The 26,296-nt window shown below is 45.1% G+C and overlaps 1 protein-coding gene across 13 annotated transcripts in view; it reads left to right on the forward strand.

Moving 5' to 3' along the window:
* The window catches only part of PLCE1 (phospholipase C epsilon 1), a 624,299-nt gene that overhangs the window by 544,232 nt on the left and 53,771 nt on the right, over positions 1-26,296 (forward strand). For 10 of the 13 annotated variants that reach the window (XM_063961638.1, XM_063961640.1, XM_063961641.1 and 7 more), the window contains 6 exons: positions 13,830-13,959; positions 18,816-18,857; positions 21,313-21,437; positions 21,654-21,771; positions 23,458-23,589; positions 23,769-24,059. In XM_063961638.1, the coding sequence (XP_063817708.1) occupies positions 13,830-13,959; positions 18,816-18,857; positions 21,313-21,437; positions 21,654-21,771; positions 23,458-23,589; positions 23,769-24,059 (838 nt within the window). The remainder of the gene's footprint in view (positions 1-13,829; positions 13,960-18,815; positions 18,858-21,312; positions 21,438-21,653; positions 21,772-23,457; positions 23,590-23,768; positions 24,060-26,296) is intronic. The other 3 variants (XM_063961646.1, XM_063961647.1, XM_063961649.1) reach the window with 1 other exon arrangement.

The raw sequence follows: 26,296 nt of genomic DNA on the forward strand, positions 1-26,296 counted from the left end.
TGCAGCTGTGCGCCATTGCTCCTCATGCACACTTCACACTCCGGTCACTGAGGGTGCAGGGCGCTTGGGGGGGGCGCCCTGAGCAGCAATAAAAAACACCTTGGCTGGCAAAATACCACAATATATAGCCCCAGAGGCTATATATGTGGTAAATACCCCTGCCAGAATCCAGGAAAAAGCGGGAGAATAGGCTGCGGAAAAGGGGCGGAGCTATCTCCCTCAGACACACTGGCGCCATTTCTCCTTCACAGATCCGCTGGAAGGAAGCTCCCTGGCTCTCCCCTGCAGTCTACACTTCAGAACAGGGTAAAAACAGAGAGGGGGGGCACTAAATTTAGGCGCAATATATATAATATAAAAAGCAGCTATAGGGGACATAACTCAGTTAGTCCCTGCATTATATAGCGCTCTGGTGTGTGCTGGCATACTCTCACTCTGTCCCCCCAAAGGGCTTTTGTGGGTCCTGTCCTCATTCGGAGCATTCCTTGTGTGTGTGCGGTGTGTCGGTACGGCTGTGTCGACATGTTTGATGAGGATAATGATGTGGAGGCGGAGCAGATGCCTTTAGAAGGGATGTCACCCCCTGCGGGGCAGACACCTGAGTGGATGGGCTTATGGAAAGTAATGAGTGCACGTATAGACTCCTTATATAAGAAAATCGACGACATGCCAAATGTGGGACAGCCGACTTCTCAGCTCGTGCCTGCCCAGGCGTCGCATGGGTCGTCAGGGGCTCTAAAACGCCCGCTACCTCAAGCAGACCCAGATGTCGACGCTGATACTGACACCAGTGTCGACGACGATGAGTCTAACCTGATGCCCACTAAGGCCATTCACTGCATGATTGAGGCAATGAAAGAGGTGTTACACATTTCTGATATAAATACAGGTACCACTAAAAAGGGTATTATGTTTGGGGAGAAAAAACTACCCGTAGTTTTTCCCCCGTCAGAGGAATTAAATGAAGTGTGTGAAGAAGCGTGGGCTTTCCCTGATAAAAAATTGGTAATTCCTAAGAAGGTACTAATGGCGTTCCCTTTCCCGCCAGAGGATAGGTCACGTTGGGAAACACCTCCTAGGGTGGATAAAGCGCTCACACGTTTGTCTAAAAAGGTGGCACTACCGTCTCCGGATACGGCCGCCCTCAAGGAACCTGCTGATAGAAAGCAGGAGGCGATCCTGAAGTCTGTATATACACACACAGGCATTATACTTAGGCCAGCTATTGCGTCAGCTTGGATGTGCAGTGCTGCCGCTGCGTGGTCAGATAAACTGTCAGAAAATCTTGACACATTAGACAGAGACACGATCCTGTTATCCATAGACCATATAAAAGACTCAGTCTTATATATGAGAGATGCACAAAGGGAAATCTGCCGACTGGCATCTAAAGTAAGTGCATTGTCCATTTCTGCTAGGAGAGGCTTATGGACTCGCCAGTGGACAGGAGATGCAGATTCAAAAAAGCACATGGAAGTGTTACCATATAAGGGTGAGGAATTATTTGGGGATGGTCTCTCGGACCTAGTTTCCACAGCAACGTCTGGGAAGTCAGCATTTTTACCCCATGTCCCCTCACAGCCTAAGAAGGCGCCGTTTTATCAGGTTCAGTCCTTTCGGACCCAGAAAAATAGGCGTGGAAAAGGCGGGTCCTTTCTGTCCAGAGGCAGAGGTAGGGGAAAAAGGCTGCAACAAACAGCAGGTTCCCAGGAGCAAAAGTCCTACCCCGCTTCTTCGTCCAAGTCCGCCGCATGACGGTGGGGCTCCACAGGCGGAGCCTGGTACGGTGGGGGGTCGCCTCAAAAATTTCAGCGATCAGTGGGTTCGCTCACAGGTGGATCCCTGGATCCTGCAAATAGTATCTCAGGGGTACAAGCTGGAATTCGAGGCGTCCCCACCCCACCGGTTCCTAAAATCTGCCTTGCCGATTGCTCCCTCAGACAGGGAGGCGGTGCTAGCGGCAATTCACAAGCTGTATTCCCAGCAGGTGATAATCAAGGTACCCCTACTTCAACAAGGCCGGGGTTATTATTCCACACTATTTGTGGTACCGAAACCGGACGGTTCGGTGAGACCCATTCTAAATTTGAAATCCTTGAACACGTACATAAAGAAATTCAAGTTCAAGATGGAATCGCTCAGGGCGGTTATTGCAAGCCTGGACGAGGGGGATTACATGGTATCCCTGGACATCAAGGATGCTTACTTGCATGTCCCCATTTACCATCCTCACCAGGAGTACCTCAGATTTGTGGTACAGGATTGCCATTACCAATTCCAGACGCTGCCGTTTGGACTGTCCACGGCACCGAGGGTATTCACCAAGGTTATGGCGGAAATGATGATACTCCTTCGAAGAAAGGGTGTTTTAATTATCCCGTACTTGGACGATCTCCTAATAAAAGCGAGGTCCAAGGAACAGTTGTTGGTGGGAGTAGCACTATCTCAGGAGGTGCTGCACCAGCACGGCTGGATTCTGAATATCCCAAAGTCACAGCTGGTTCCGACGACACGGCTACTGTTCCTGGGTATGATTCTGGATACAGTCCAGAAGAAAGTGTTTCTCCCGGAGGAGAAAGCCAGGGAGTTGTCATCTCTAGTCAGAGACCTCCTGAAACCAAAACAGGTATCAGTGCATCGCTGCACGCGGGTCCTGGGAAAGATGGTGGCTTCTTACGAAGCAATTCCCTTCGGCAGGTTCCATGCCAGAATCTTTCAGTGGGACCTGTTGGACCAGTGGTCCGGATCGCATCTTCAGATGCATCGCTTGATAACCCTGTCTCCAAGAACCAGGGTGTCTCTACTGTGGTAGCTGCAGAGTGCCCATCTTCTAGAGGGCCGCAGATTCGGCATACAGGACTGGGTCCTGGTGACCACGGATGCCAGCCTTCGAGGCTGGGGGGCAGTCACACAGGGAAGAAACTTCCAAGGACTATGTTCGAGTCAGGAGACTTCCCTTCACATAAATATTCTGAATCTAAGGGCCATCTACAATGCCCTAAGTCAAGCAAAATCCCTGCTTCTACACCAGCCGGTACTGATCCAGTCAGACAACATCACGGCAGTCGCCCATGTAAATCGACAGGGTGGCACAAGAAGCAGGATGGCGATGGCAGAAGCCACAAAAATTCTCCGATGGGCGGAGAATCATGTACTAGCACTGTCAGCAGTGTTCATTCCGGGAGTGGACAACTGGGAAGCAGACTTCCTCAGCAGACACGACCTCCACCCGGGAGAGTGGGGACTTCATCCAGAAGTCTTTCAGATGCTGGTAAACCGTTGGGAAAAACCACAGGTGGACATGATGGCGTCCCGCCTCAACAAAAAGTTAAAAAGATATTGCGCCAGGTCAAGGGACCCTCAGGCGGTAGCTGTGGACGCTCTAGTGACACCGTGGGTGTACCAGTCGGTTTATGTGTTCCCTCCTCTGCCTCTCATACCAAAGGTATTGAGAATAATAAGAAAGAGAGGAGTAAACACCATTCTCGTGGTTCCGGATTGGCCAAGACGAGCGTGGTACCCGGAACTTCATGAGATGCTCTCAGAGGACCCGTGGCCTCTACCGCTCAGACAGGACCTGCTACAGCAGGGGCCCTGTCTGTTCCAAGACTTACCGCGGCTGCGTTTGACGGCATGGCGGTTGAACACCGGATCCTAAAGGAAAAGGGTATTCCGGAAGAAGTCATTCCTACGCTTATTAAGGCCAGGAAAGATGTTACGGCAAAGCATTATCACCGCATATGGCGGAAATATGTTGCATGGTGCGAGGCCAAAAAGGCCCCAACAGAGGAATTTCAACTAGGTCGATTTCTGCATTTCCTGCAAGCAGGAGTGAATATGGGCCTAAAACTAGGCTCCATTAAAGTACAGATCTCGGCTCTGTCGATTTTCTTTCAAAAAGAACTAGCTTCAGTACCTGAAGTTCAGACATTTGTGAAAGGAGTGCTGCATATTCAGCCCCCATTTGTGCCTCCTGTGGCACCTTGGGATCTCAACGTGATGTTGAGCTTCTTAAAATCACATTGGTTTGAGCCACTAAAAACCGTGGATTTGAAATATCTCACGTGGAAAGTGGTCATGTTATTGGCCTTGGCTTCAGCCAGGCGAGTGTCAGAATTGGCGGCTTTATCATGTAAAAGCCCTTATCTGATTTTCTATATGGATAGGGCGGAATTGAGGACTCGCCCCCAATTTCTCCCTAAGGTGGTGTCAGCGTTTCACCTGAACCAGCCTATTGTGGTGCCTGCGGCTACTAATGATTTGGAGGACTCCAAGTTGCTAGACGTTGTCAGGGCCCTGAAAATATATGTTTCCAGGACGGCTGGAGTCAGAAAATCTGACTCGCTGTTTATCCTGTATGCACCCAACAAGCTGGGTGCTCCTGCTTCTAAGCAGTCTATTGCTCGCTGGATTTGTAGTACAATTCAGCTTGCACATTCTGTGGCAGGCCTGCCACAGCCAAAATCTGTGAATGCCCATTCCACAAGGAAGGTGGGCTCATCTTGGGCGGCTGCCCGAGGGGTCTCGGCTTTACAACTTTGCCGAGCAGCTACTTGGTCAGGGGCAAACACGTTTGCAAAATTCTACAAATTTGATACCCTGGCTGAGGAGGACCTGGAGTTCTCTCATTCGGTGCTGCAGAGTCATCCGCACTCTCCCGCCTGTTTGGGAGCCTTGGTATAATCCCCATGGTCCTTACGGAGTTCCCAGCATCCACTAGGACGTCAGAGAAAATAAGAATTTACTCACCGGTAATTCTATTTCTCGTAGTCCGTAGTGGATGCTGGGCGCCCATCCCAAGTGCGGATTGTCTGCAATACTTGTACATAGTTATTGTTAACTAAAGGGTTATTGTTGAGCCATCTGTTGAGAGGCTCAGTTGTTTTCATACTGTCAAACTGGATATAGTATCACGAGTTGTACGGTGTGATTGGTGTGGCTGGTAAGAGTCTTACCCGGGATTCTAAATCCTTCCTTATTATGTCTGCTCGTCCGGGCACGGTGTCCTAACTGAGGCTTGGAGGAGGGTCATGGTGGGAGGAGCCAGTGCACACCAGGTAGTCATAAATCTTTCTAGAGTGCCCAGCCTCCTTCGGAGCCCGCTATTTCCCATGGTCCTTACGGAGTTCCCAGCATCCACTACGGACTACGAGAAATAGAATTACCAGTGAGTAAATTCTTATTTTTTCTCTGTGATTTAGTCACCATATCTCTCCTTTATCTCTGCTGGTGCTGACTACACTGCGCAGGGGTTTGGGTTTAGGGATATAGTGCTGCTAATAATTGTACTGTGTTACCTCATACTGCAAGTTATATCATGTCTGCTTCTGAGGGTAACGGTTCTGGGGCGGAACACACTGCTGGTGTTGCTGAAGCCACAGGCACATATGGGGAGAATATAGCAGCTGTGGGCTCTGGTTCTGGGGGCTCCTTGCCCTCCAGTGGGACTGTGGCAACGGAGGCACATACTGACCCTCCGTGGGCCGCTTTTTCCACGCTTCTGCATACGCTAGTTCATAAACTAACACCCCCTATGGGACCCCCAATGCCGGTACAACTGTATGTGGTCCCTGCAGCTAACCCTCCGTGGGCGGACGATTTATCTGCTCAATTAAAGAAGTTGAACCAGTCCCTGACTACTAAAAAGTCTGACCATCGCTCGCCTAAGTCCAAGAGGTCCTCTAAGCGAGCACTCATCTCCTCACAATCCACTGCTGTCACTGACACCTCGTCTGATGAAGACAGCACATACACTGACCCCACAGGTTCTGACTCCGATACGGCTCATGGGGAGGGTAGTTCACATGTGGATGTTCCTGATCTTTTGGAGGCTATTAAGTTAATTCTGCAGATTACGGATGATACCGAGCCATCCGTTCCTCCTAAGAAACCAGATAGGTTCAAGCGTCAGAAGGTAATTAAACAAGTTTTACCTCACTCTGACCACCTAGTGGATATACGTCAGGAACCCTGGCAAAGCCCGGGTACGCAGTTTGTGCCTCAAAAGAAGATGCTGGCTCGCTATCCCCTCGCGCCAGAGCTGTCTAAGAATTGGGAAACGCCTCCTCCAGTAGACTCACATGTGGCTAGGATGGTGGTTTCCTCAGCTCTACCTGTCACTACCGTCACGTCTCTAAAAGAGCCTACGGATCAACGTGTCGAGGGTTGTCTAAAAGCGATTTACACCCTCACAGATGCTGCACAAAGGCCCACTATTGCAGCTACATGGGCGGCAGAGGCTATTGAAGCATGGGCCTTGGAGTTAGAAGCTGAAATCTCCTCTGACCATGCTAGACAATGCTCGTCATATATTGTCACAGCTTCTCGCTATATTAAAGAGGCGGCTTCTGATGCCGGTATCCTAGCAGCCAAGGCCTCTACTTCGTCAGTCGTGGCTCGCAGGATATTGTGGCTGAGATCCTGGTCTGTGGATCTGGACTCTAGAAAAACCCTGGAGGTACTCCCTTTCAAGGGGGATATTCCTTTTGGGGAGGACTTGAATAAGATAGTGGCTGACTTGGCTATTGCCAAAACTGCCTGTCTGCCTAATACAGCTCCTTCTGTGTCGAAGGCCAAAGGCACATCCTTTCGTCCTTCAGGTAAAGCAAAAGGTCAGGCGTACCATAAGCAGGTCCGCACTTCCAAACCTGGTAAGCCAAAGCCCAAAAGAGCCTGGGCTGCCCGTCAGCCAGCAGCCAAGACCGATAAGCCTGCCGCATGACGGGGGCGGGCCTCCCCCTGGGGGATCCCAGGGTGGGGTCCGGCTTCTAGGGTATACCCAGGAATGGTTGAAGACCACTTCAGATGCCTGGATACGGGAAGTCGTCACTCGAGGTTACGCCATAGCCTTCAAAAACCGACCCCCTCATCGATTTTGCCAGACAGACGTCCCGTCGGACCAGACAAAGGCAAACACTCTGCATTCGGTGGTACAGACCCTCCTGGATACAGGAGTCGTGGTACAGGTGCCTCTTGCTCAGAGGGGCTGGGGGTACTATTCTCCGCTGTTTCTAGTCCCGAAACCGAATGGGTCCTCCCGGCCCATTCTCAACCTCAAGGCACTGAACAAGTTTGTGAAGGTTTCCAAGTTCCGTATGGAAACCCTTCGCTCTATAGTTCTGGCCTTGGAACCTGGAGACTACATGGTCTCCCTGGACATACAGGATGCTTACCTGCATATTCCTATAGCAGTGTCACATCAACAATACCTGAGGTTCGCTATTGGCAACCTCCATTACCAGTTTCAGGCATTACCTTTTGGTTTAACAACGGCTCCGCGAGTCTTCACCAAAGTTATGGCGGTGATGACGGTGGTACTCCGCCATCAAGGGGTCAAGATACTGCAGTATCTGGACAACTTGTTAATCCTGGCAAATTCCCCAGATCTTCTCCTGCATCATTTGAATATGACGGTCCGGTTTCTACAAGCCCACGGGTGGCTCATCAACTGGAAGAAATCCTCCCTGGTCCCTGCTCAGAGCATGGTGCATCTGGGAGCGCTGTTGGACACTCACAACCAGAGGTTGTTCTTGTCTCAGGAGAAAGTCCTGAAACTTCAGGACAGGATTCGTTGCTTCCTTTCTCGTCCGCAAGTGTCGATACATTCGGCAATGCAGGTGCTGGGCCTCATGGTATCAGCATTCGACATGGTGGAGTATGCTCAATTCCATTCTCGCCCTCTCCAGAAGCTGATTCTAGCCAAGTAGGATGGCCTGCCTCACCCTATCAGGTCTCAAATGATCTCATTGACTCCGGAGGTCCATCTGTCGCTGCTCTGGTGGCTCCAGGACCGACAATTGTGCAGAGGCCGTCCCTTCTGGATATCCAACTGGGTCCTGTTGACGACAGATGCCAGTCTAAGAGGTTGGGGCGCGGTGCTGGAGCAGCACTCCTTGCAGGGTCGGTGGACCAAGGAGGAATCTCTCCTCTCGATCAACATTCTGGAATTGCGGGCGGTCTTCAATGCGTTGAACCTAGCCCAGCATTTGATTCAGAACCGTCCTGTTCAAGTACAGTCGGACAACACCACCACAGTGGCTTACATAAATCATCAAGGCGGCACTTGAAGCCGTTTGGCAATGAAGGAAGCCTCACGGATTCTATATTGGGCAGAACGCCATCTACCGGCATTATCTGCAATATTCATTCCGGTAGTCCTGAATTGGGAAGCGGACTTTCTCAGTCGTCAGGACGTGCATGCCGGCGAGTGGGGCCTCCATCCAGAAGTATTTTAACTCCTCGTGGAAAGGTGGGGTCTTCCAGATGTAGATCTGATGGCGTCTCGACACAATCACAAGGTTCCGGTCTTCGGAGCAAGGACAAGGGAACCTCAAGCAGCATTCGTGGTTGCGCTGGCAGTGCCGTGGAGGTTTCGGCTGCCGTACGTGTTCCCTCCGGTGTCACTCCTGCCCATGGTAATTCGGAAGTTCAAGCAAGAAAAAGGAAATCTGCTTCTCATAGCTCCGGCGCTGCCCAGACGGCACTGGTTCACAGACCTGCAAGGCCTATCATCAGAGCGTCCACTTCTACTTCCACAACGCCCAGACCTCCTCGTTCAGGGCCCCTGTGTCTACCAGGACCTATCCCGGCTGTCTTTGACAGCGTGGCTCTTGAAGCTTCCGTCTTAAGAGCTAAGGGTTTTTCTGAAGAGGTCATTAAAACTATGTTGCGGGCCCGGAAACCGGCCTCTGCTCGGATTTACCATCGGGTCTGGCATTCCTACTTTGTTTGGTGCGCATCTAACCATTATGACGCTTCCAAGTTTAGTACAGCCAAACTTTTGGCTTTTCTACATCAGGGCCTAGATTTGCGTCTGGCCTCCCTCAAGGTTCATATTTCTGCCTTGTCGGTGTGGTTTCAGAGAAAAATTGCGACTTTACCTGATGTTCATACTTTCACTCAGGGTGTGTTGCGTATCCAACCTCCCTATATACCGCCTGTGGCTCCTTGGGACTTGTCGGTGGTTTTGGAGGCGTTGCAGGAGCCTCCATTTGAACCTCTTGGTTCAGCTGACCTTAAGTGGCTTTCCCTTAAGGTGGTGTTCTTGCTGGCTATTGCCCCTGCTAGAAGAGTGTCGGATTTGGGTGCCTAGTCTTGTAGTTCCCCATATCTGATTTTTCACCGTGACCGGGCGGTTCTTAGGACTCGTCCCGGATATTTACCGAAGGTGGTTTCTTCGTTCCACCTTAATCAGGAGATTGTGGTTCCAGCTTTTGTCTCTCCTGATTTGTTTCCCAAAGAGCGGTCTTTGTTTGTGGTACGGGCTCTCCGTATCTATGTAAAGAGAACTGCTTCTATTCGAAAGTCTGATTCTCTCTTTGTTTTTTGGGGATTTCACAAACATGGCTGGCCTGCTCACAAGCAGACCCTGGCCAGGTGGATTAGAATGGTGATTGCGCATGCTTATGTGAAGGCTGGTCAGTCAGCTCCTGTTCACATTATGGCCCATTCTACTTGGTCTGTTGGACCTTCTTGGGCGGCCCAACGTGGTACGACCCTTGATCAATTGTGCAAGGCGGCTACGTGGTCCTCCGGGAACACATTCATAAGGTTCTATGTCTTCGATACTGACGCTTCCCAGGATGCTTCCTTTGGACGCCGGGTTCTTGTGCCCGCTACAGTGCTTCCCCTCCCATAAGGAACTGCTTTAGGACATCCCCATTGTCCAGACTTGTGGAGCTTAGTGTACCCCGTAGCAGAAAACGAGTTTTATGGTAAGAACTTACCCTTGTTAAAACTCTTTCTACGAGGTACACTGGGCTCCACAAGGCGCCCACCCTGACGCACTTGGCTTCTTTGGGTTGATATGGCATTAGCCGCTGACACTTCTCTTGTCGTGAGAGTGTGGTGTATGTGGCTACTAACCATTGTCTCTTTTCCTGCTACTGCATTGGGCTGGTTAACTAAACTGAGCTCCTGTGCTGGGAGGCGGGGTGATATAGGAGGCGCCGCTGTGCGTTCTGGGAACAGTCACAGCATTGAGCCTGTTGGTGACTCGGATCAAGATCGTACTCTACACCCCATTGTCCAGACTTGTGGAGCCCAGTGTACCTCGCAGAAAGAGTTTTAACAAGGGTAAGTTCTTACCATAAAACTCGTTTTTTACACCAAAAAAACATTAAAAACACATGTTGACCCTGTCGACCTTTTCATCGTTGACCTTGTGCATGTCAACCACTTGGTGTCGACTGACTGTCGACCCATTGATCCATAACCACTTATAATATGGTTCCTTGAAGACTGAGCTTGGGAAACAATAATTTAGTTGGGTTACCACGGCTAATTAAATCCCCCCTAAACTGGCTTCCTGTTTTGAACTGGTGGTGCCTAATGTTGTTATGGCCACTTGCTTTTCCTCTTTGTTTTAGTACAGGGTTTTGTATGTCTTAGAAATATCTTGAGACATTGGCAAATATTCATGCTTTACTCAATATACAGTTTGGTTGGCCTTTTATTCACAATGGGCCTGAGTCTGAGGAATGAAGTAAGAAAGAGCAAGTAACTTAACCATGCTGCAATGCAGGAAGGGTAGATGTAACATGTGCAGAGAAATTTGTTTTTAAGAGAGGTGTGTTCAAACTGAAATCTACACTGCAGTGTAAAAATAAAGCTCTTAAGCATTTGTGGGCTACAGGCAGAAGCAGCCAGTATTTACCCTCAGTGGCGTCACCGGGTGCGCAACCTCCAAATCCCAGCGCGTCGGGTAGCGCATTCGCGTCAAAAAGGGGGCGTGGCCTCGTGGGGGAAGTCACTCCGGGGGCGTGCCCAGCATTTCCAGAGATGCTGGGCTGTACTGGGCTGCCCCTGGAGACTGTCTCCCAGCGCTGTCGGCTCCTCTGCTATGATAGGAGCCGGGTGCTGTAGCAGACTTTCACACTGCAGCGCTCGGCTCCTGTCACTGCGGAGGAGCTACAGTGTGGTGTCACACCCGGGTGCGGGCCGCACCCGGCTTGTGACGCCACTGTTTACCCTGCATGTTAAAAAAATTATATATTTTTTCAACCCCTTGCATTGCAGCATGGTTTGTCCAGGTCAGCAGTTGCTTGCTCTTTCTTTATTCCTAACTCAGAATCAGACCCAATATCCATAGTCGTGTTGGTTGCCACAGTTGGTGGAACCATAAAAATAAATAGTTAGGGATATACTGTAGAACAGTTCCTTTTGATATAATATGGTTCCTGTGTTTTCCACTGATACCAATATGAATAGTAATATTGTTAATAACCATCATATCATATCCTGTTGAATTAGTTGGATCAGGAACTATAAACTCTCCATATGGCCACTGAAAGTTTTCCTTATAAATATGACAATCTGCTTATTTGTGTTTGTTAATTTAAGCCAATATCCTGCTTTATAACTTGGGTGCTGGATTAATTTGAAACTTTTGTAGGGGTAGATGTACTAAGGCGTGTAACATGATAAAGTAGGGAGAGATAAAGTACCAGCCAGTCATCTTTTACCTGCCATGTTACAGGTTGTGTTTGAAAATTGACAGGAGCTGATTATTAGTTTGCCCCTCTCCACTTTATCACTCTCTAAAGTTTAGTACTAGAGCCATAACTACTTTTTGGGCTATTTGATCCTGCATAGAAGCTATGCGATTTCTAACAACATATATGAAGCTACTTGTACTTTGTAAAAAAATTATCAGCATTGTAATTGAGCAGATCTATGTAGTGTGCAGCCACACATCCAGCCCCTTGCAGCCACACGCTGCATACAGTAGATCTGTTCAGCTGCAGTGCTGATAAGTTTTTCATGAAGTACAAGGTGAACTTCAAATAGCTCAGAATTCTCTAGCTTTCTATGAAAGGGCAGATAGCTCAATGAACAGATTGTCTGACTGCAATGCAACAGGTGATGGGTTTGAATCCTGGGTATGTCAGCATCTTTATATGTAATAAAGTACAGTGTGACGGAATAACAAACAGCTCTCAAGTTAAGTTCTTGAATGATGTATAGGTATTGGCGATGGAAGGGGTGTGGGAAAGAGACGGGCAGTCAGGAAATTCTGGGCTTCAAAGAGGAGGGAAACTACAAGTGAAACTAATTAAAGCAAATAATAAACAAAGCTTGCCACTCTCCTACAGTGCTGTGTGCAGTGGCACACTCCACAGCACCTCCTATCCTGCAACGCTGTATGCAATGGCACACTCCACAGCTACGGCCCAGCATTAGCCCCTTAGTGCTTAAACTAGAGTGGCTTTCCTGCTTGGTATACAGTATGCTACGGTAGAACCGAATTTATAGTTATTAATACGATTTATGTGCTTTATAATTTGCACTGCATAATACAGCGCATTTAGTTTGATCATATGTTTGGTACGGAAGGAGGGAACAACTATGGCTAAAGCAGCTAATGCAGTAGCTTTAGGACCTGACAGTATCTACAGTATTCCCTGGGATATGGGCCCATATTTTATTGTCATTGGCATATTTCTGTTAACTGCAGTCCCACAAGCGAACAGTTAGTATGTTTAATGAATAAGGGTATATACACTACACCCAATTTTACAGTACATTCATTCACTGATCAATTTCTAACACAGGCAAACAACTTTTTTTTTTTACTCTAGAATTTACGCCGTGTCTAGGAATGCATTGGCGTCAGGAAAGTGCTTGTCAGATGCATTCAGAAAGTGTATATTAGGCTTTTCTTATCCAGGCGCCGTATTTACATGAGTAACAGATATCAAAACTCCTTTTCAAACATTTCAGCTGTGTGAAGAAGGGAAAGGAGACATTCTTTCAGAATGGGACGCTATGATTTGTAGTTATTCTGGCTAATCATTTATTTGATATCGACCGTTAAATAATAAATGCAAATGTTACCGATGCAATTAGGGGCGCCACAATGTTTTCAGTTTGGGGGGGTGGGGCAAAGATAAGATGCCATTTTGGCGCCCCTGTATGCCTGCAGGAAAACCCTTCCTGCTCCCCAGTGGTGCTGCTGCTAGACTCACCCTGAATTGTGCTGTGCTGTGCTGCCAGCCTCCACTCCCCCAGTTTGGGTGAGCGCTCACCTCCGGATCCCTGTGGGTGGCTTCCCTGTCGGGTGCTGTGTCCCATCTGCTGCCTTCCTAACTGTCTCTCTCTGAGTCTTCACTGATGCATTACTGGGAGGAGGCATGGTCATGCTGAGCCTGCTGGGACATCCCGGGACCACAGCCACGCCTTCCTCCAGATATGCATCAGTGAATATTTAGAGTGACATCCGGCTAGGACAGCGGATGGGACATCATCCTGTGACAGCAGGGTGCTTGGAATGGTGAAGCCGCCCATGGGGATCCAGAGGTAAGCTCTCCCCAGCACTGGGCATTGGTGCCTCCGTCTTGGTATTTGTTATTTTTTTTTTTTTTTTTTGGGGGGGGGGGGAGTCTGCCCCCTTGATCTCCCCCCCCCCCCCCCGTTTTGACACCTCTAGGTGCAATGTACAGTTAAACAATATATACTTTCTCAATATATATGTAAATATTATTGTCAGTCATGTATTGAAACCATTTACTGTAATATTTATGGTGTTTATGCAACGTGGACATAGTTAGAATTTCAATTGAAATGTATGTTCCGAGAAGAGTTCCACACGTATATATTGTAATGATGTAGATTACCTTAAGCATGTACAGACTTTTACTTTGTTTCTTCAGGATGTACTGTATGAGACGTGCAGCAAATTGAGATCTTACTGTAGCGCTGGTCTGACATAACATTTATGCTAACTCTTTATTGACTACAAGGTTCTAGCATTTACTTTATAGAGAAATGGATATTAAACAAGGGTTTAGTTTTCACACATAACACACCATCTATTGTCACAATAATTGTAGGCTCACCAGCTTGCTCACATGCAAGCACAAGCAAGCAATGGTACCCAGGTGATGAATACCAGCACCAACAATGAAGAAGAAGATGATGATGAAGATGACTATGACTACGACTATGAATCTCTTTCAGATGGTGAGAAATATTTTTATGATGAGAATTTATTTTGTGGCAACTGGCTTAAAGGCTATCTCCAGTCAAAGCCATTCTGTCTATAAAAGTTCTCTTTAGTACTATTCATTAAGTTAGCATTATTATTTCCAGGTGCTTTCACTAACCTTGCCTCTCTTCTTTGACATATATAAAGTAAAAAATCTATTAGTTACTTTGTTCGCTTGACATTGTGTGATCTCAGTCTCCGTCTGCTTCTCCTTGACTGGCAATATGTTTTGGAACATGCAGTTAAAGACCCTCTGCACAGGCATCTCCTGCATTTCACACCCACAGATATGTCCTTATCCATTGTGGCTTCAGTCGCGCCAAATAGTCCCTCTTGGCGCGCCAAGCCTCGTCTTTCTCGCTCACAGTTGTGCCTTATTCATATAAATAAAACAGCTGGGTGTGATAAAACTACATTGCTAAATTACACTGAGGAATTTCATGTGTGACATTTGTACATCTGTGTGCCACTGAATATGTGAAATAGAGCTTCGGTTCAGCGGTCAGGACTTTTCCTCATGCCGTGCTCTGTTGTGTTTCATCGGCGACTTTGTATGTGCGGTTAATGTCGCACCCAGCATTTACCCTATGAGCGGCTTTTAACTGTGTCTGCAATGCGTATAATATGCAAACATATATAGAAAAGTATGGTCCGCTGCTCAGGTGAGTAATACCGGGCATCTTGTGCCTTATGGCGTATAGACACCAGATGTATGAGAACACATCTCTACAGACAGGTTTATTTAGATTAAGGCCATCAGGGCAGATTTTAAACATTATTGAGCCCTGAGCAAATATAAATATAGTGGGCTCTCATGATGTGAACAATATGTAAGGTAACTTGCAACTATGGGCCAGATGTAATGGCAGGAGGTGCGGGTTCCCAGACAAACTCAGACTTTTTTTTTTAAAGTGGCAATCTTTTACAAGATAAAACCATGCTCTGTAAATGATTGCTGCTTTAAAAAAATATCCAAAATCGTCTAGGAACCCGCACCCCTGGCCAACTCGGACATCATTACATCTGTCCCTATATCCCATGGAAGTACAGTGTTTTCTGAAGAATTATTCAAGACAAAGGCCCTCATTCCGAGTTGTTCGCTCGTTCTTTTTCATCGCATCGCAGCGATTTTCCGCAAACTGCACATGCGCAATGTTCGCACTGCGACTGCGCCAAGTAAATTTGCTAAGAAGTTTGGTATTTTACTCACGGCATTACAAGGTTTTTTCTTCGTTCTGGTGATCGTTGTGTGATTGACAGGAAGTGGGTGTTTCTGGGCGGAAACTGGCCGTTTTATGGGAGTGTGTGAAAAAACGCTGCCGTTTCTGGGAAAAACGCGGGAGTGGCTGGAGAAACGGGGGAGTGTCTGGGTGAACGCTGGGTGTGTTTGTGACGTCAAACCAGGAACGAAACTGACTGAACTGATCGCAGTGGCAGAGTAAGTGTGGAGCTACTCAGAAACTGCTTAGAACTGTCTATTCGCAGTTTTGAGAATCTTTCGTTCGCAATTTTGCTAAGCTAAGATTCACTCCCAGTAGGCGGCGGCTTAGCGTGTGCAATGCTGCTAAAAGCAGCTTGCGAGCGAACAACTCGGAATGAGGGCCAAAGAATAGTTTTTTTTACATTTGCAGTGGTACTAATTTTTCTTTGTCCTATGATAATGTTGGTTAACCAACTGAGTTGAAAAATGAGACTCGCCTTTTAATGCCATGGATCCTGTGTGTGTGCGTTTGCTGTCTCCTTTCCAAGCTCTGTTATCAAGTCAATAGGTTTTAATGACGGGGCCCAGAGCAAATTTCATTTATTACAATGGTCCTGAAGATTAAATGCAGATTTTTTGCAAAGGTTGAATATGCATTTCTTGATTAAAGACAATAGGGCAGAGTTAGGAGTGAAGGAAAAAAAAATTAAGCAGTTTTGCACAGCAGGTGGGGCAGATCTAAAATCTGCAGAGAGATTTAGATTTGGGAGAGGCATTTTCAAAATCAAATCTAAATTGCAGTGCTAAAAAAAAAAAAGGTGCCCAGCATTTGTGTGCTATGTGCAACAGCAGCTAGGATTTACCCTGCATGCACAATAAATAGATGTATTTGTTCCCTTTTCATTGCGATATGCAGGAGCACACCACGAGAGGGAAGGCCCGTGTGCAGCCATATTCGCGCGCCCCCCTTCCCCCCCTTCTTTCTGGCGTTTTCCACAGTAGACTTCTGGCACCTGTCAGGAGTCTCCTGCACTGCACGAATCTCCCCCTATTACTCCATTCGCAGGTCCCTGGATACATGACAAAGAAAACAACAAAAAACTGCTGTATAGCGCCTCAGGAAATAAAAATAAAACCAATGATTAATTAGGATTGTTCTAGCACCTGCGCTGCCTTGAAACACTGTGTGTGTGTTTAATTGGAAGCAGGTATGGAAAAATAGGAAAGAGCGGCTGCGCAATGTGCTAGGGCAATAGAAATGAGAGCTGACGTGTAAATAATAAGTAATTTATTTATACTAATAACATCACATAAAAAAGCAGATTATATGTTTAAGATAAGAATTTATACCAGATTAAATGTAAAACACCTTGAATTTTATAGAGATGTAGACTACAGGTAAACACCTGTGATGATAATGTGATAATGTGTCCAGTGACAAGCTCCAGAGATAATGTCCACAATGAATGAGCTAAATATAAGAGTGCCGGAAAACAGTCTCAATATAGCAGATATGAATATATGCCTGTTGTCAGACGAAACAGTAGATACCTCTCCGTGGGCTGGTACAGACCGAGCGTCCTCAGCTGTATGATCCTGCAGTGCCCACTATTTGCTATGCAGCGTGGAGGTGGTTGTGTTGTTGTCTGACAGGTTCTCAGCGGCGTGCTGATGCGAGCAGCGGGCCGGAGCAGAGGTAGCTTAATCGGCAGCTTGCTACCTTAGCAGATACCAGAATCAAGGTGTGGAAGAGGGCAGGGTCCTAATGCGTTTCGTCACATATCATATGACTTTTTCAAAGGTATTTAAAGCATCACTACTATGAAAACCATGTGTAAATGATTAGCTCATTAAACAGTCCATTTTAAAAAAACAGAATACACGTCAGCTCTAAAGAATCAAATCGATCATAGTATGCATACCTAAGATAACAAATACATTAATATATAAAACTAGAAACAAATAATATGTCTTTAAAATAAAAATTAGTACATATCATTATATAAAAAAGAGTATATAGTTAGTCTGAATGTACTAATTGGGGAAAAAGAACCCAATAAACACAAGTTATATGATAAGTCGCATGATAGAGATACAGTGTAAGCAACTCCATATGTGCATATAGCACCATGTGACGTTGTATTAATATATCACACGATGATGAGTAGAAAGATTATCAAAACCTATTATAAAAACAATTAGTAAGAGAAGACAACAATTTATGAGACCAAGAAAAGAATATGTATAAATGAAGATGGGAATCGAACACCCAGTACACCGGTGGACATTAAATTCCTCATTCAAAGCGGATTAGCGGTCAAACCAGATGCGCCACCGGACCCGCTGGTTAGATGTATGGAATATAGAGGCATCTATAATGTGTATATGAATAAAGTGTGCCCCACATTCAAACCATTTTGTATGAGCATGACACTAAGAAATGAAGTATGTTTAAATAGACATCAGCACGCCGCTGAGAACCTGTCAGACAACAACACAACCACCTCCACGCTGCATAGCAAATAGTGGGCACTGCAGGATCATACAGCCGAGGACGCTCGGTCTGTACCAGCCCACGGAGAGGTATCTACTGTTTCGTCTGACAACAGGCATATATTCATATCTGCTATATTGAGACTGTTTTCCGGCACTCTTATATTTTGCTCATTCATTGTGGACATTATCTCTGGAGCTTGTCACTGGACACATTATCATCACAGGTGTTTACCTGTAGTCTACATCTCTATAAAATTCAAGGTGTTTTACATTTAATCTGGTATAAATTCTTATTTTAAACATATAATCTGCTTTTTTATGTGATGTTATTAGTATAAATAAATTACTTTATATTATTTACACGTCAGCTCTCATTTCTATTGTCCTAGCACATTGCGCAGCCGCTCTTTCCTATTTCTCTGACGTCCTAAGTGGATGCTGGGGACTCCGTCAGGACCATGGGGATTAGGAGCCGCTAATCCCCATGGTCCTGACGGAGTCCCCAGCATCCACTACGGACTACGAGAAATAGAATTATCGGTAAGTAAATTCTTATTTTTTCCATCCCTGGATACATGACGCCTGTGTCATGTTCCTGGTGATACCTGCGATTCTTCCAGTCGACAGAGAGGTAATTGTTTTGAATGAGTGCAGGGTGGGCCCTTCTGAACCCAGGGGTCCATGTGCAATGCCCATTATAGATCACCCCCATGATTTGTCCAGGGTGCAAAGTAACTTTTTTTGCTTTTCTCCAAACTCAGAATCAGCCATATTATATGTATAACATCAGCTGCATAAATAGAGTACCACTAATACAAAGTAACATTTTGTTTGTAGAGGTTAAAATAAGAGTATTAAATGTACAATACTCTCATAGGTGAGAGTATTGTTAGATGTGCACTGATTGTTAGATGCTCAATGAGCTCATGCTTCAATACTAACAAACTAATTGTCTGTGCATGTACCACTGTCTGTAATACATTTCCCTGGTGTAGGGTTCTCTTTGTTCATTCTTTAAATATGCTTTTTTTTTATTTATTTTAATTCTGACAATTACTGAATTATAATGACTGGTGTTGCCTGTCTTTTTCACCATTTCCTTCTCTGATTGCTTGTTTGACTCTTTTCCTGTAGCTGATGTCCTTAATGCTTCCCCTGCGCCTAACAGCCAGGAAGGTAAAAGCCATTTGACTGGATGTTCTAACTGCATGGATTTATACAATTCATCTCCTGCTAATTAACGAAGCGATCAGTCAGCATAAATAAAACACTCTGCCCTGTGCATATATTACTAGAGATCATCATTAATTTAATACATATTATGGAAGTGTCTGTTTTTATGCTTTCTTGCACATCACAGCTCTGCTGTGATAAAATGATATTCTTACCATCACCTGTTAGCTGGTGCGCCGGGTGCCTGATCACTGTGTGTATAGCATGCCAGCCCCATGTGTTACTTGTTGTGGTATATGACTATATTCTTACCATCACCTGTTAGCTGGTGCGCCGGGTGCCTGATCACTGTGTGTATAGCATGCCAGCCCCATGTGTTACTTGTTGTGGTATATGACTATATTCTTACCATCACCTGTTAGCTGGTGCGCCGGGTGCCTGATCACTGTGTGTATAGCATGCCAGCCCCATGTGTTACTTTTTGTGGTATGTGACTATATTCTTACCAGCACCTGTTGGCTAGTGCATCCGGGTTCATGATCACTTTGTGTGAAGCATGTCAACCCCATGTGTTACTTTTTGTGGTATACTGTATGACTATATTCTTATCAGCACCTGTTAGCTGGTGCACCGGGTTCCTGATCACTGTGTGTAAAGCATGCCAGCCCCATGTGTTACTTGTTGTGGTATATGACTGTATTCTTACCAGCACCTGTTGGCTGGTGCATCCGGGTTCCTGATCACTTTGTGTGAAGCATGTCAATCCCATGTGTTACTTTTTGTGGTATATGACTATTCTTACCAGCAGGCATGCCAACCCCATGTGTTACTTGTTGTGGTATATGACTATATTCGTATCAGCATCAGTTAGCTCAGGGGTGGGCAATTATTTCAGCTGGGGGGCCACTTACACTTTACAGCGAATACTCGAGGGCCGCACAGAAAATATCGTGACCACGCATCGCGTCGCATGGTACCTAAAATGTGCATACAATCCTTCAATTTATCTCACAGATGTGGTCGAAATCGAAGGTTTTTACCTGATATCACACAAGTGTATGGGCTACATAACAGTTATCATCTTCCCTCCCCTCTATCCCCTCCCTCCAAGCATGTTCCTTACTTAGGTGCACTTTCCCGAGCACAGAAGGTGCTGTGCCTGTGCTGCTGCATGTATTCAAACTGCCCGCCGCACGCCACACACATCCACGCTGAGGTTCTACCTTTGGCTCCACCCCCAACAGTGTCTGAGGTCACGGTAATCCGGCCAGCGGTACCCAACGTGACCAAGCTTCCTCAGTGGCGCCGACGGCTGGGAGGCAATGCAGTGCAATGACAAGCAGCTCAGCCAGTTGGGCCGCTTGTCATTGCACACTGATGGGAGGTAGGGGGCCGGGCAGGTTCAGTTTGCGGCCTGCGGCCCGTACTTTGCCCACCCCTGAGTTAGCTGGTGCACTGGATTCCTGATCACTGTGTGTAAAGCATGCCAACCCCATGTGTTACTTGTTGTGGTATATTATTTTTATATGCTATGTAGTCCACATTATTGGTGCCTCGGTTGTGCTAGCTACACTCGGAGCCGGATTTAGGGGTGAGGGCACCCCTAGTCACAACAGTAATGGCCGCCCCCCTCCTGCCTAATTTTATTATTTTTATTGATTGGTTATAAGCCCTCATTTGATGATGGGCAATTTAGTAGAATAATACAAAATGCCACTAGTGATGACATTTTTTATTTGTTTAGAATATGTATACATATTTACTGAGTATGACAGCTCATAGGGGCAGTATGTGCATGCCCTAACCGCTTACACTCCATTCTAGTCGGCTTATGGTACAGTACAGTACAGTGGATATATATTGCAGTTACCCCCCAAACAAGTGCCACCCCTAGGCATGTGCCTCACATACCTGATGGGAAATTCGCCACTGGCTACACTCATTACAACATGAACCCCAATATTGTATCTAATAGTGCATATGCCTCCATCTATCCGTATTCACCTCTGTTCTAACAATCGCATTACGGGTAAGCCTACCCATTGATGGCGTGGTGTAATACCTAACCTCGCATTACGGGTAAGCCTACCCATTGATGGCGTGGTGTAATACCTAACCTCGCATTACGGGTAAGCCTACCCATTGATGGCGTGGTGTAATACCTAACCTCGCATTACGGGTAAGCCTACCCATCGATGGCGTGGTGTAATACCTAACCTCGCATTACCGGTAAGCCTACCCATCGATGGCGTGGTGTAATACCTAACCTGCACTGTAAATACCAAGCATGTCTGAAAGGTATTATTACTCCTAGCACATTACCTGGATGTGTACCAGCTAAAGAGGTAACTATTGATTTGTATATTTTTATTTTTACAGCAAGCCAACTAATTCTAACGTAGTGAACAGAAAAGAAATTGTTGTTGCTGTTCTCACCTGCAGATTGATTCCATTACAGATAATATACTTGACGACCGTCCTGAAAGTAAGCCATGCAATGAGAAGCTGCAATTTGAATATAACGAGGAGGCTCCTAAGAGGGTGAAGAAGACGGATGGCAGCATTATTAGCAATAAAGGAAAGGTATTCTTTGTTCTAGGTCTTCTTTCTATCTGAATAAATTGGGGGGAAAAATGACAGAAATGTATTTTGAAACCGTCTGACTAAACGTAGTCTATACAGCCACATAAACTAATCGGCCATTACAATGAAGTGTGATCCTGCCAGTCTACTTATCTAGTGCTCACTGAGTGAGTTATCATCTGACACTGGACATAGCTATGTTTATTGTGTGTATAGGTCTACGACATGGAATTGGACGAAGAGTTTTATCTGCCTCAAAACAAGAAAGAAAGTAGACAGATCGCCCCAGAGCTATCAGACCTTATCATCTACTGCCAAGCTGTAAAATTTCCCGGTAAGTTGAATAATCTATTTTGTCATTCCTTGGCAGTATTCTGAATGTTGACTGCAGATTGTGGTATGTCCGGCTGTACGCCAAATCAATAAATATCTCATCTTCTTTTGAAGTATCTAAAATGCTGGAAGATTAGTTTAGATTAGATTCACATTTAGGTAAGAGCATGTTTTATTAGCACTCTGCATAAATACACTGTTGTAAGAGTACACCACCTTAAGTCAACAAAGAAGAGAGAATGTCCTAGTAACTTTCTAAGTGTAAATATACACAGAGGTTATCCACATATTCCATTGGTTCCCAAACTGGGTGCTGTGGGGCACTTGCAGGGGTGCCATGGGTAGGTGGTCTACGATCAAATCAAATTATTTATGGCCAATGCAATAGGCATAACCAGTGCTAATGTCTGCCAGTCATAAAATATGGGTACAAACAGAAGCCCAAGCCTGTTCACCACCCCATATCTGTACCGGGAGGCATTCAATTTGCCCGCTGTCGGGATCCCGGCTGAAGTTCCCACTTGGGTGATAGTCCACGCCACCACCCGAGGGGGAATATAACCCACGTTAAATTGCATTCTCATCCTGTCAGTCACAGACCATATGTTATAATGCGACCCGTTGAATAGAGGTCACACCACTTATTTGGTACCCCATAGGTACTGGTATAATTACTATAAAAAGAACTGTCTGAAACACAGAAAATTAAATGTCTCGTATATATCCTATATAATAAAAGGCTAATGCGACTCCTCACCTCTAAGGGGGAATTCAAGTGCGCCGGCGGCCACTAGATGGCTCCCAACGGAGCAATTCAAGTGTTGGTCCGTTCGGGCATGCACAGTCGCTGGCGCTGACATTACTGTTATGTTTTCCTTCATACCTTTCAAAGACCATAATAGACAGCAGTGTAAACATTGAGGCATAGGTACAGAATCCCCAAAATATTGCAGCTATTAGACAGCTACTGCTCATGTGTGTGCCATAGCAGTGAACACATGACTGAGTGTGTCTTTCTAGTACTGTACATCTAAAAGATTAAATAGTGCAACAGGTATCTGCTTTTGTCACCTTCCTCTGTGGCTGGTCCTGATAAGTTTAGAGCAGAATCAGACATGATGGTAAACTGCAATGAGAATTCCTAGAAATCAGTGAGGAAGTACAGGAGACTGTAAGTAGCAGGATCTTTTTTTTTTTTTAAATTGAAATTGTAAAGTAAAATATAAAGCAATTAAGAGCGGATGTAAGATTATACCTCGATTCATTGTAGCACTTTAATGTTACAGATTTATATTAGTTGTGTGCAGTGTTTAGGTTTGTTTTCTAAAAATTGCTTTTTTTTATTAATTTTATTACAAGGTCACTATTGTGCAATTCATTTTATGCATGTCTCCTTATGTTTTATTTTATTCATGTCTCCTGTATTGATCTATGTATGTTACATCATATTTATCCTAACTTTAGCCCATCATTCTCTGTATTTTATCTAAAAGCAAGTGTTTGTCCTAGTCTGCTAGAGATGTAAACTGCATTTAGAAGATGTACAGTAGATGGGAGATTAGTGATGTAATGTAGTGCAAGGCAAGCTGGTTAATTTCCATAAAACGTGCTCTAAAAAGGCCACGGAAAATGTCGTGCCCTCTTGGTCTGCTTATGTGGTTCATTAGTCTTAATTTTATGGGAACAGGCCTTTCAACATTAAACCCATGTGGATCTGGCAGAGGAAAGGAAAGAAAAAGCAGGAAGTCCATTTTTGGCAACAATCCTGGTAGAACAAGCCCTGGGGAACCTACAGCACTGGCCAAAACATCTGGAAAAGGTAATGGCTGTATGTTCTTTTCTAATATAATAACTGCGCTAAGACTGTATTCCATCACGCATAATATGACTTTTTATTATCTTGTTCACTTGCATAAATGACTTCAGGTGTCTGTTTAGTTTATTATGATTTAATCACGTACCTTTTGTACATTTTATGACACTACATTCTGCCTGCAGGCACAGCTGATACACGGCAGAGCTGGGAGGAGCCGTGTTCACCTCCTTTCAACCCCAGCACTTCGCTTAGTGCCATTATACGAACACCCAGGTGCTATCACATCTCGTCACTGAATGAAAATGCTGCCAAGCGATTATGTAGACGGTATTCGCAGCAGCTGATTCAGCACACTTCATATCAGTTGTTAAGGACATATCCAGCCGCTACACGCATTGACTCTTCAAATCCTCATCCTCTGATGTTCTGGCTCCATGGAATACAATTAGTTGCTCTAAACTACCAAACTGATGGTAAGTCAGTCACCATATTCACAAACAATGGTTATTGCATTATTCTTGGGGATATTCTATAAGCTATGTGGCTGACTCTCCATGGACAGTCCATCTGAAGGATCACACTGGTATTACTGTTCTGTATAGAGAGCAGGCTGTGGCATGGCCAACTTAGTAAACCAGATGGCGGAGCAGGTACAAGAGAGAGCGTTTATCTGGCTCGTCTTTCACCCATGGCTCTTCCATCATCTGTGTCACTAAGACTATTCACCAGAATTGAAGGTGGACAGATTAAATAATGATTTGTGTACAAACTATGAGGTAGTCTGCGTTTGCTTTCTGGTTTTGTTTTGTTCTGTTTTTTTTTCTATTTTTTTTTTTTTAATTCAGCTTAAAAGCAACATATTGCCTTTATTTTTGAAGTGCTTGTGGTTACAGTATATGAACAGCACAAACGTTTGTGTAGACATTCTAACTCTAGATCATGATTTCTGTAGTTTAGATGATGCTATGTAGATTGAGAAGAGTTTGTCATTTCAGAAACATCCATGAACTGCAGCCACACTTTGTCAAACATTGTTTGAACACCGTTCTATACCTTACTAAATGCAACCCGAGCCACAGCTGTAATTTCTCCCAATATGCGCTTTAAAACCTCTCACACAAATTCTTCCCATTTACTGTACTCTCAATAATTTTGATTTGACATTATCGGAGGTGCCATTAACAAGGCATTTTTATGTTACATTGTAATGTTAAATCTTTATAGATTAGAAACTCTCATGTTTGTTTCTCGTGGCCTGCTTCCAAGTGGCCTTAATGATGTCAGCATCTGGATTTGTGGTAGATTTATTTTGCCGGTCCCCGCCAGTCCTTTTACTTAATATTTATGACGTGATCTCTTGCACTTGTATATTGCTAACCTCTGTATATGTCCACATCTGGTTCAACTGTGTGAATGCTGACTTTAAGCTTTTGATCATCACTCTTCACATACCCTGAGAACTGAAACTGTTCTCACTGCTTGTTTAAATACCCGGATATTGTTTCACTATGTTTTTCCCTCAATGTAAACTCCACTCTTCTTACCATATTGTAATGACAGCGAACCTAACAAGTGCCTTTCCCATTCTCTGTGTTATTATCCTGCAGCCTGGACTGTAAACGTCTTATCACATTGCTGCTACCTTGGTGTTTTTATTTGAAATTTAAGAATGTAACAGTGAATTGTAATGTACATCAGGCTTTGAAGATACACGATTTTATGTCCACTTGCATTTAGTGTGATTAACGAAGATTTTCATTAGATATTATTTTATACTGAACTTTTTTGTAGGTAAGTATTATAAACACACTTGACCTTGCTTAATTTAGTTCCTAATTGGACGTTGTGATTTACAGCCTGAAATTTCCCATACATGGTCAGACCAGTTTGGCTCTAGAGCTTAGCAAACAGGTCTTGTCTAGTTTTGCCCACTTACTGTAAGTGCACAGACGAATTGGACAAGTCAGGCACTCCACTGAAATGGTCAAATAATGCAGTTGCCTAATGATTACTTACAGTGCGTTGTCAGATTGCGTTCAGCGTCTATTTTGTTCCTGATCCAGTGTTGATCAGCATTGCTCACATCTGCAGTAACGGCTGTGACAGCCACAATGCGTGTAGCGGAATCCCAACCGTCAAAATCCCAGCATATTTTGGTAAGTATTCTAACCCTAATCCTAACCCATCCCTCTCGCAGCCTAGCCCTAACTGCCCCCCCTCCCCAAGGTGCCTAACTCTAAACCTAACCCTTATACTCACTGTCTGACGGTACTTTAACCGTTGGGGTTCCGGAGCTGGTATTGTGACCATTGGGATGGTGAGCACCGGGATCCTGACTATATCCCATACAGGAGTTTCTTTTCAGCTCTGTCTAAAATGACCAAATAAGCTATTGGAATAGCTCTGTGAATGGGCCACTTAACTCTTTTCTGACCTTGGTGGTGCAAATAGATGTAATTTCTTTGTGTCAATGTGACTGCCCACATGTGTACCGTACTGACATTGCATCTCTTTTTAAAAAAAATTCCTTTGCTTTATTACTTTCTCCTCCACATTACATTGACTTATATTGATCGTGTTTTAAACATTGACACACTGCTGAATGTTGTTATACTTTTATCTGTATTATTAATACATACTGTATAAGCAATGATTATTTTTCCATACTTTAGATGATTCAATGTGTAAACCACTGTGCCTGAAAAGCTTA

The sequence above is a fragment of the Pseudophryne corroboree genome, chromosome 3 (assembly GCF_028390025.1).
Source record: "Pseudophryne corroboree isolate aPseCor3 chromosome 3, aPseCor3.hap2, whole genome shotgun sequence".
Taxonomy (NCBI): Eukaryota; Metazoa; Chordata; class Amphibia; order Anura; family Myobatrachidae; genus Pseudophryne; species Pseudophryne corroboree.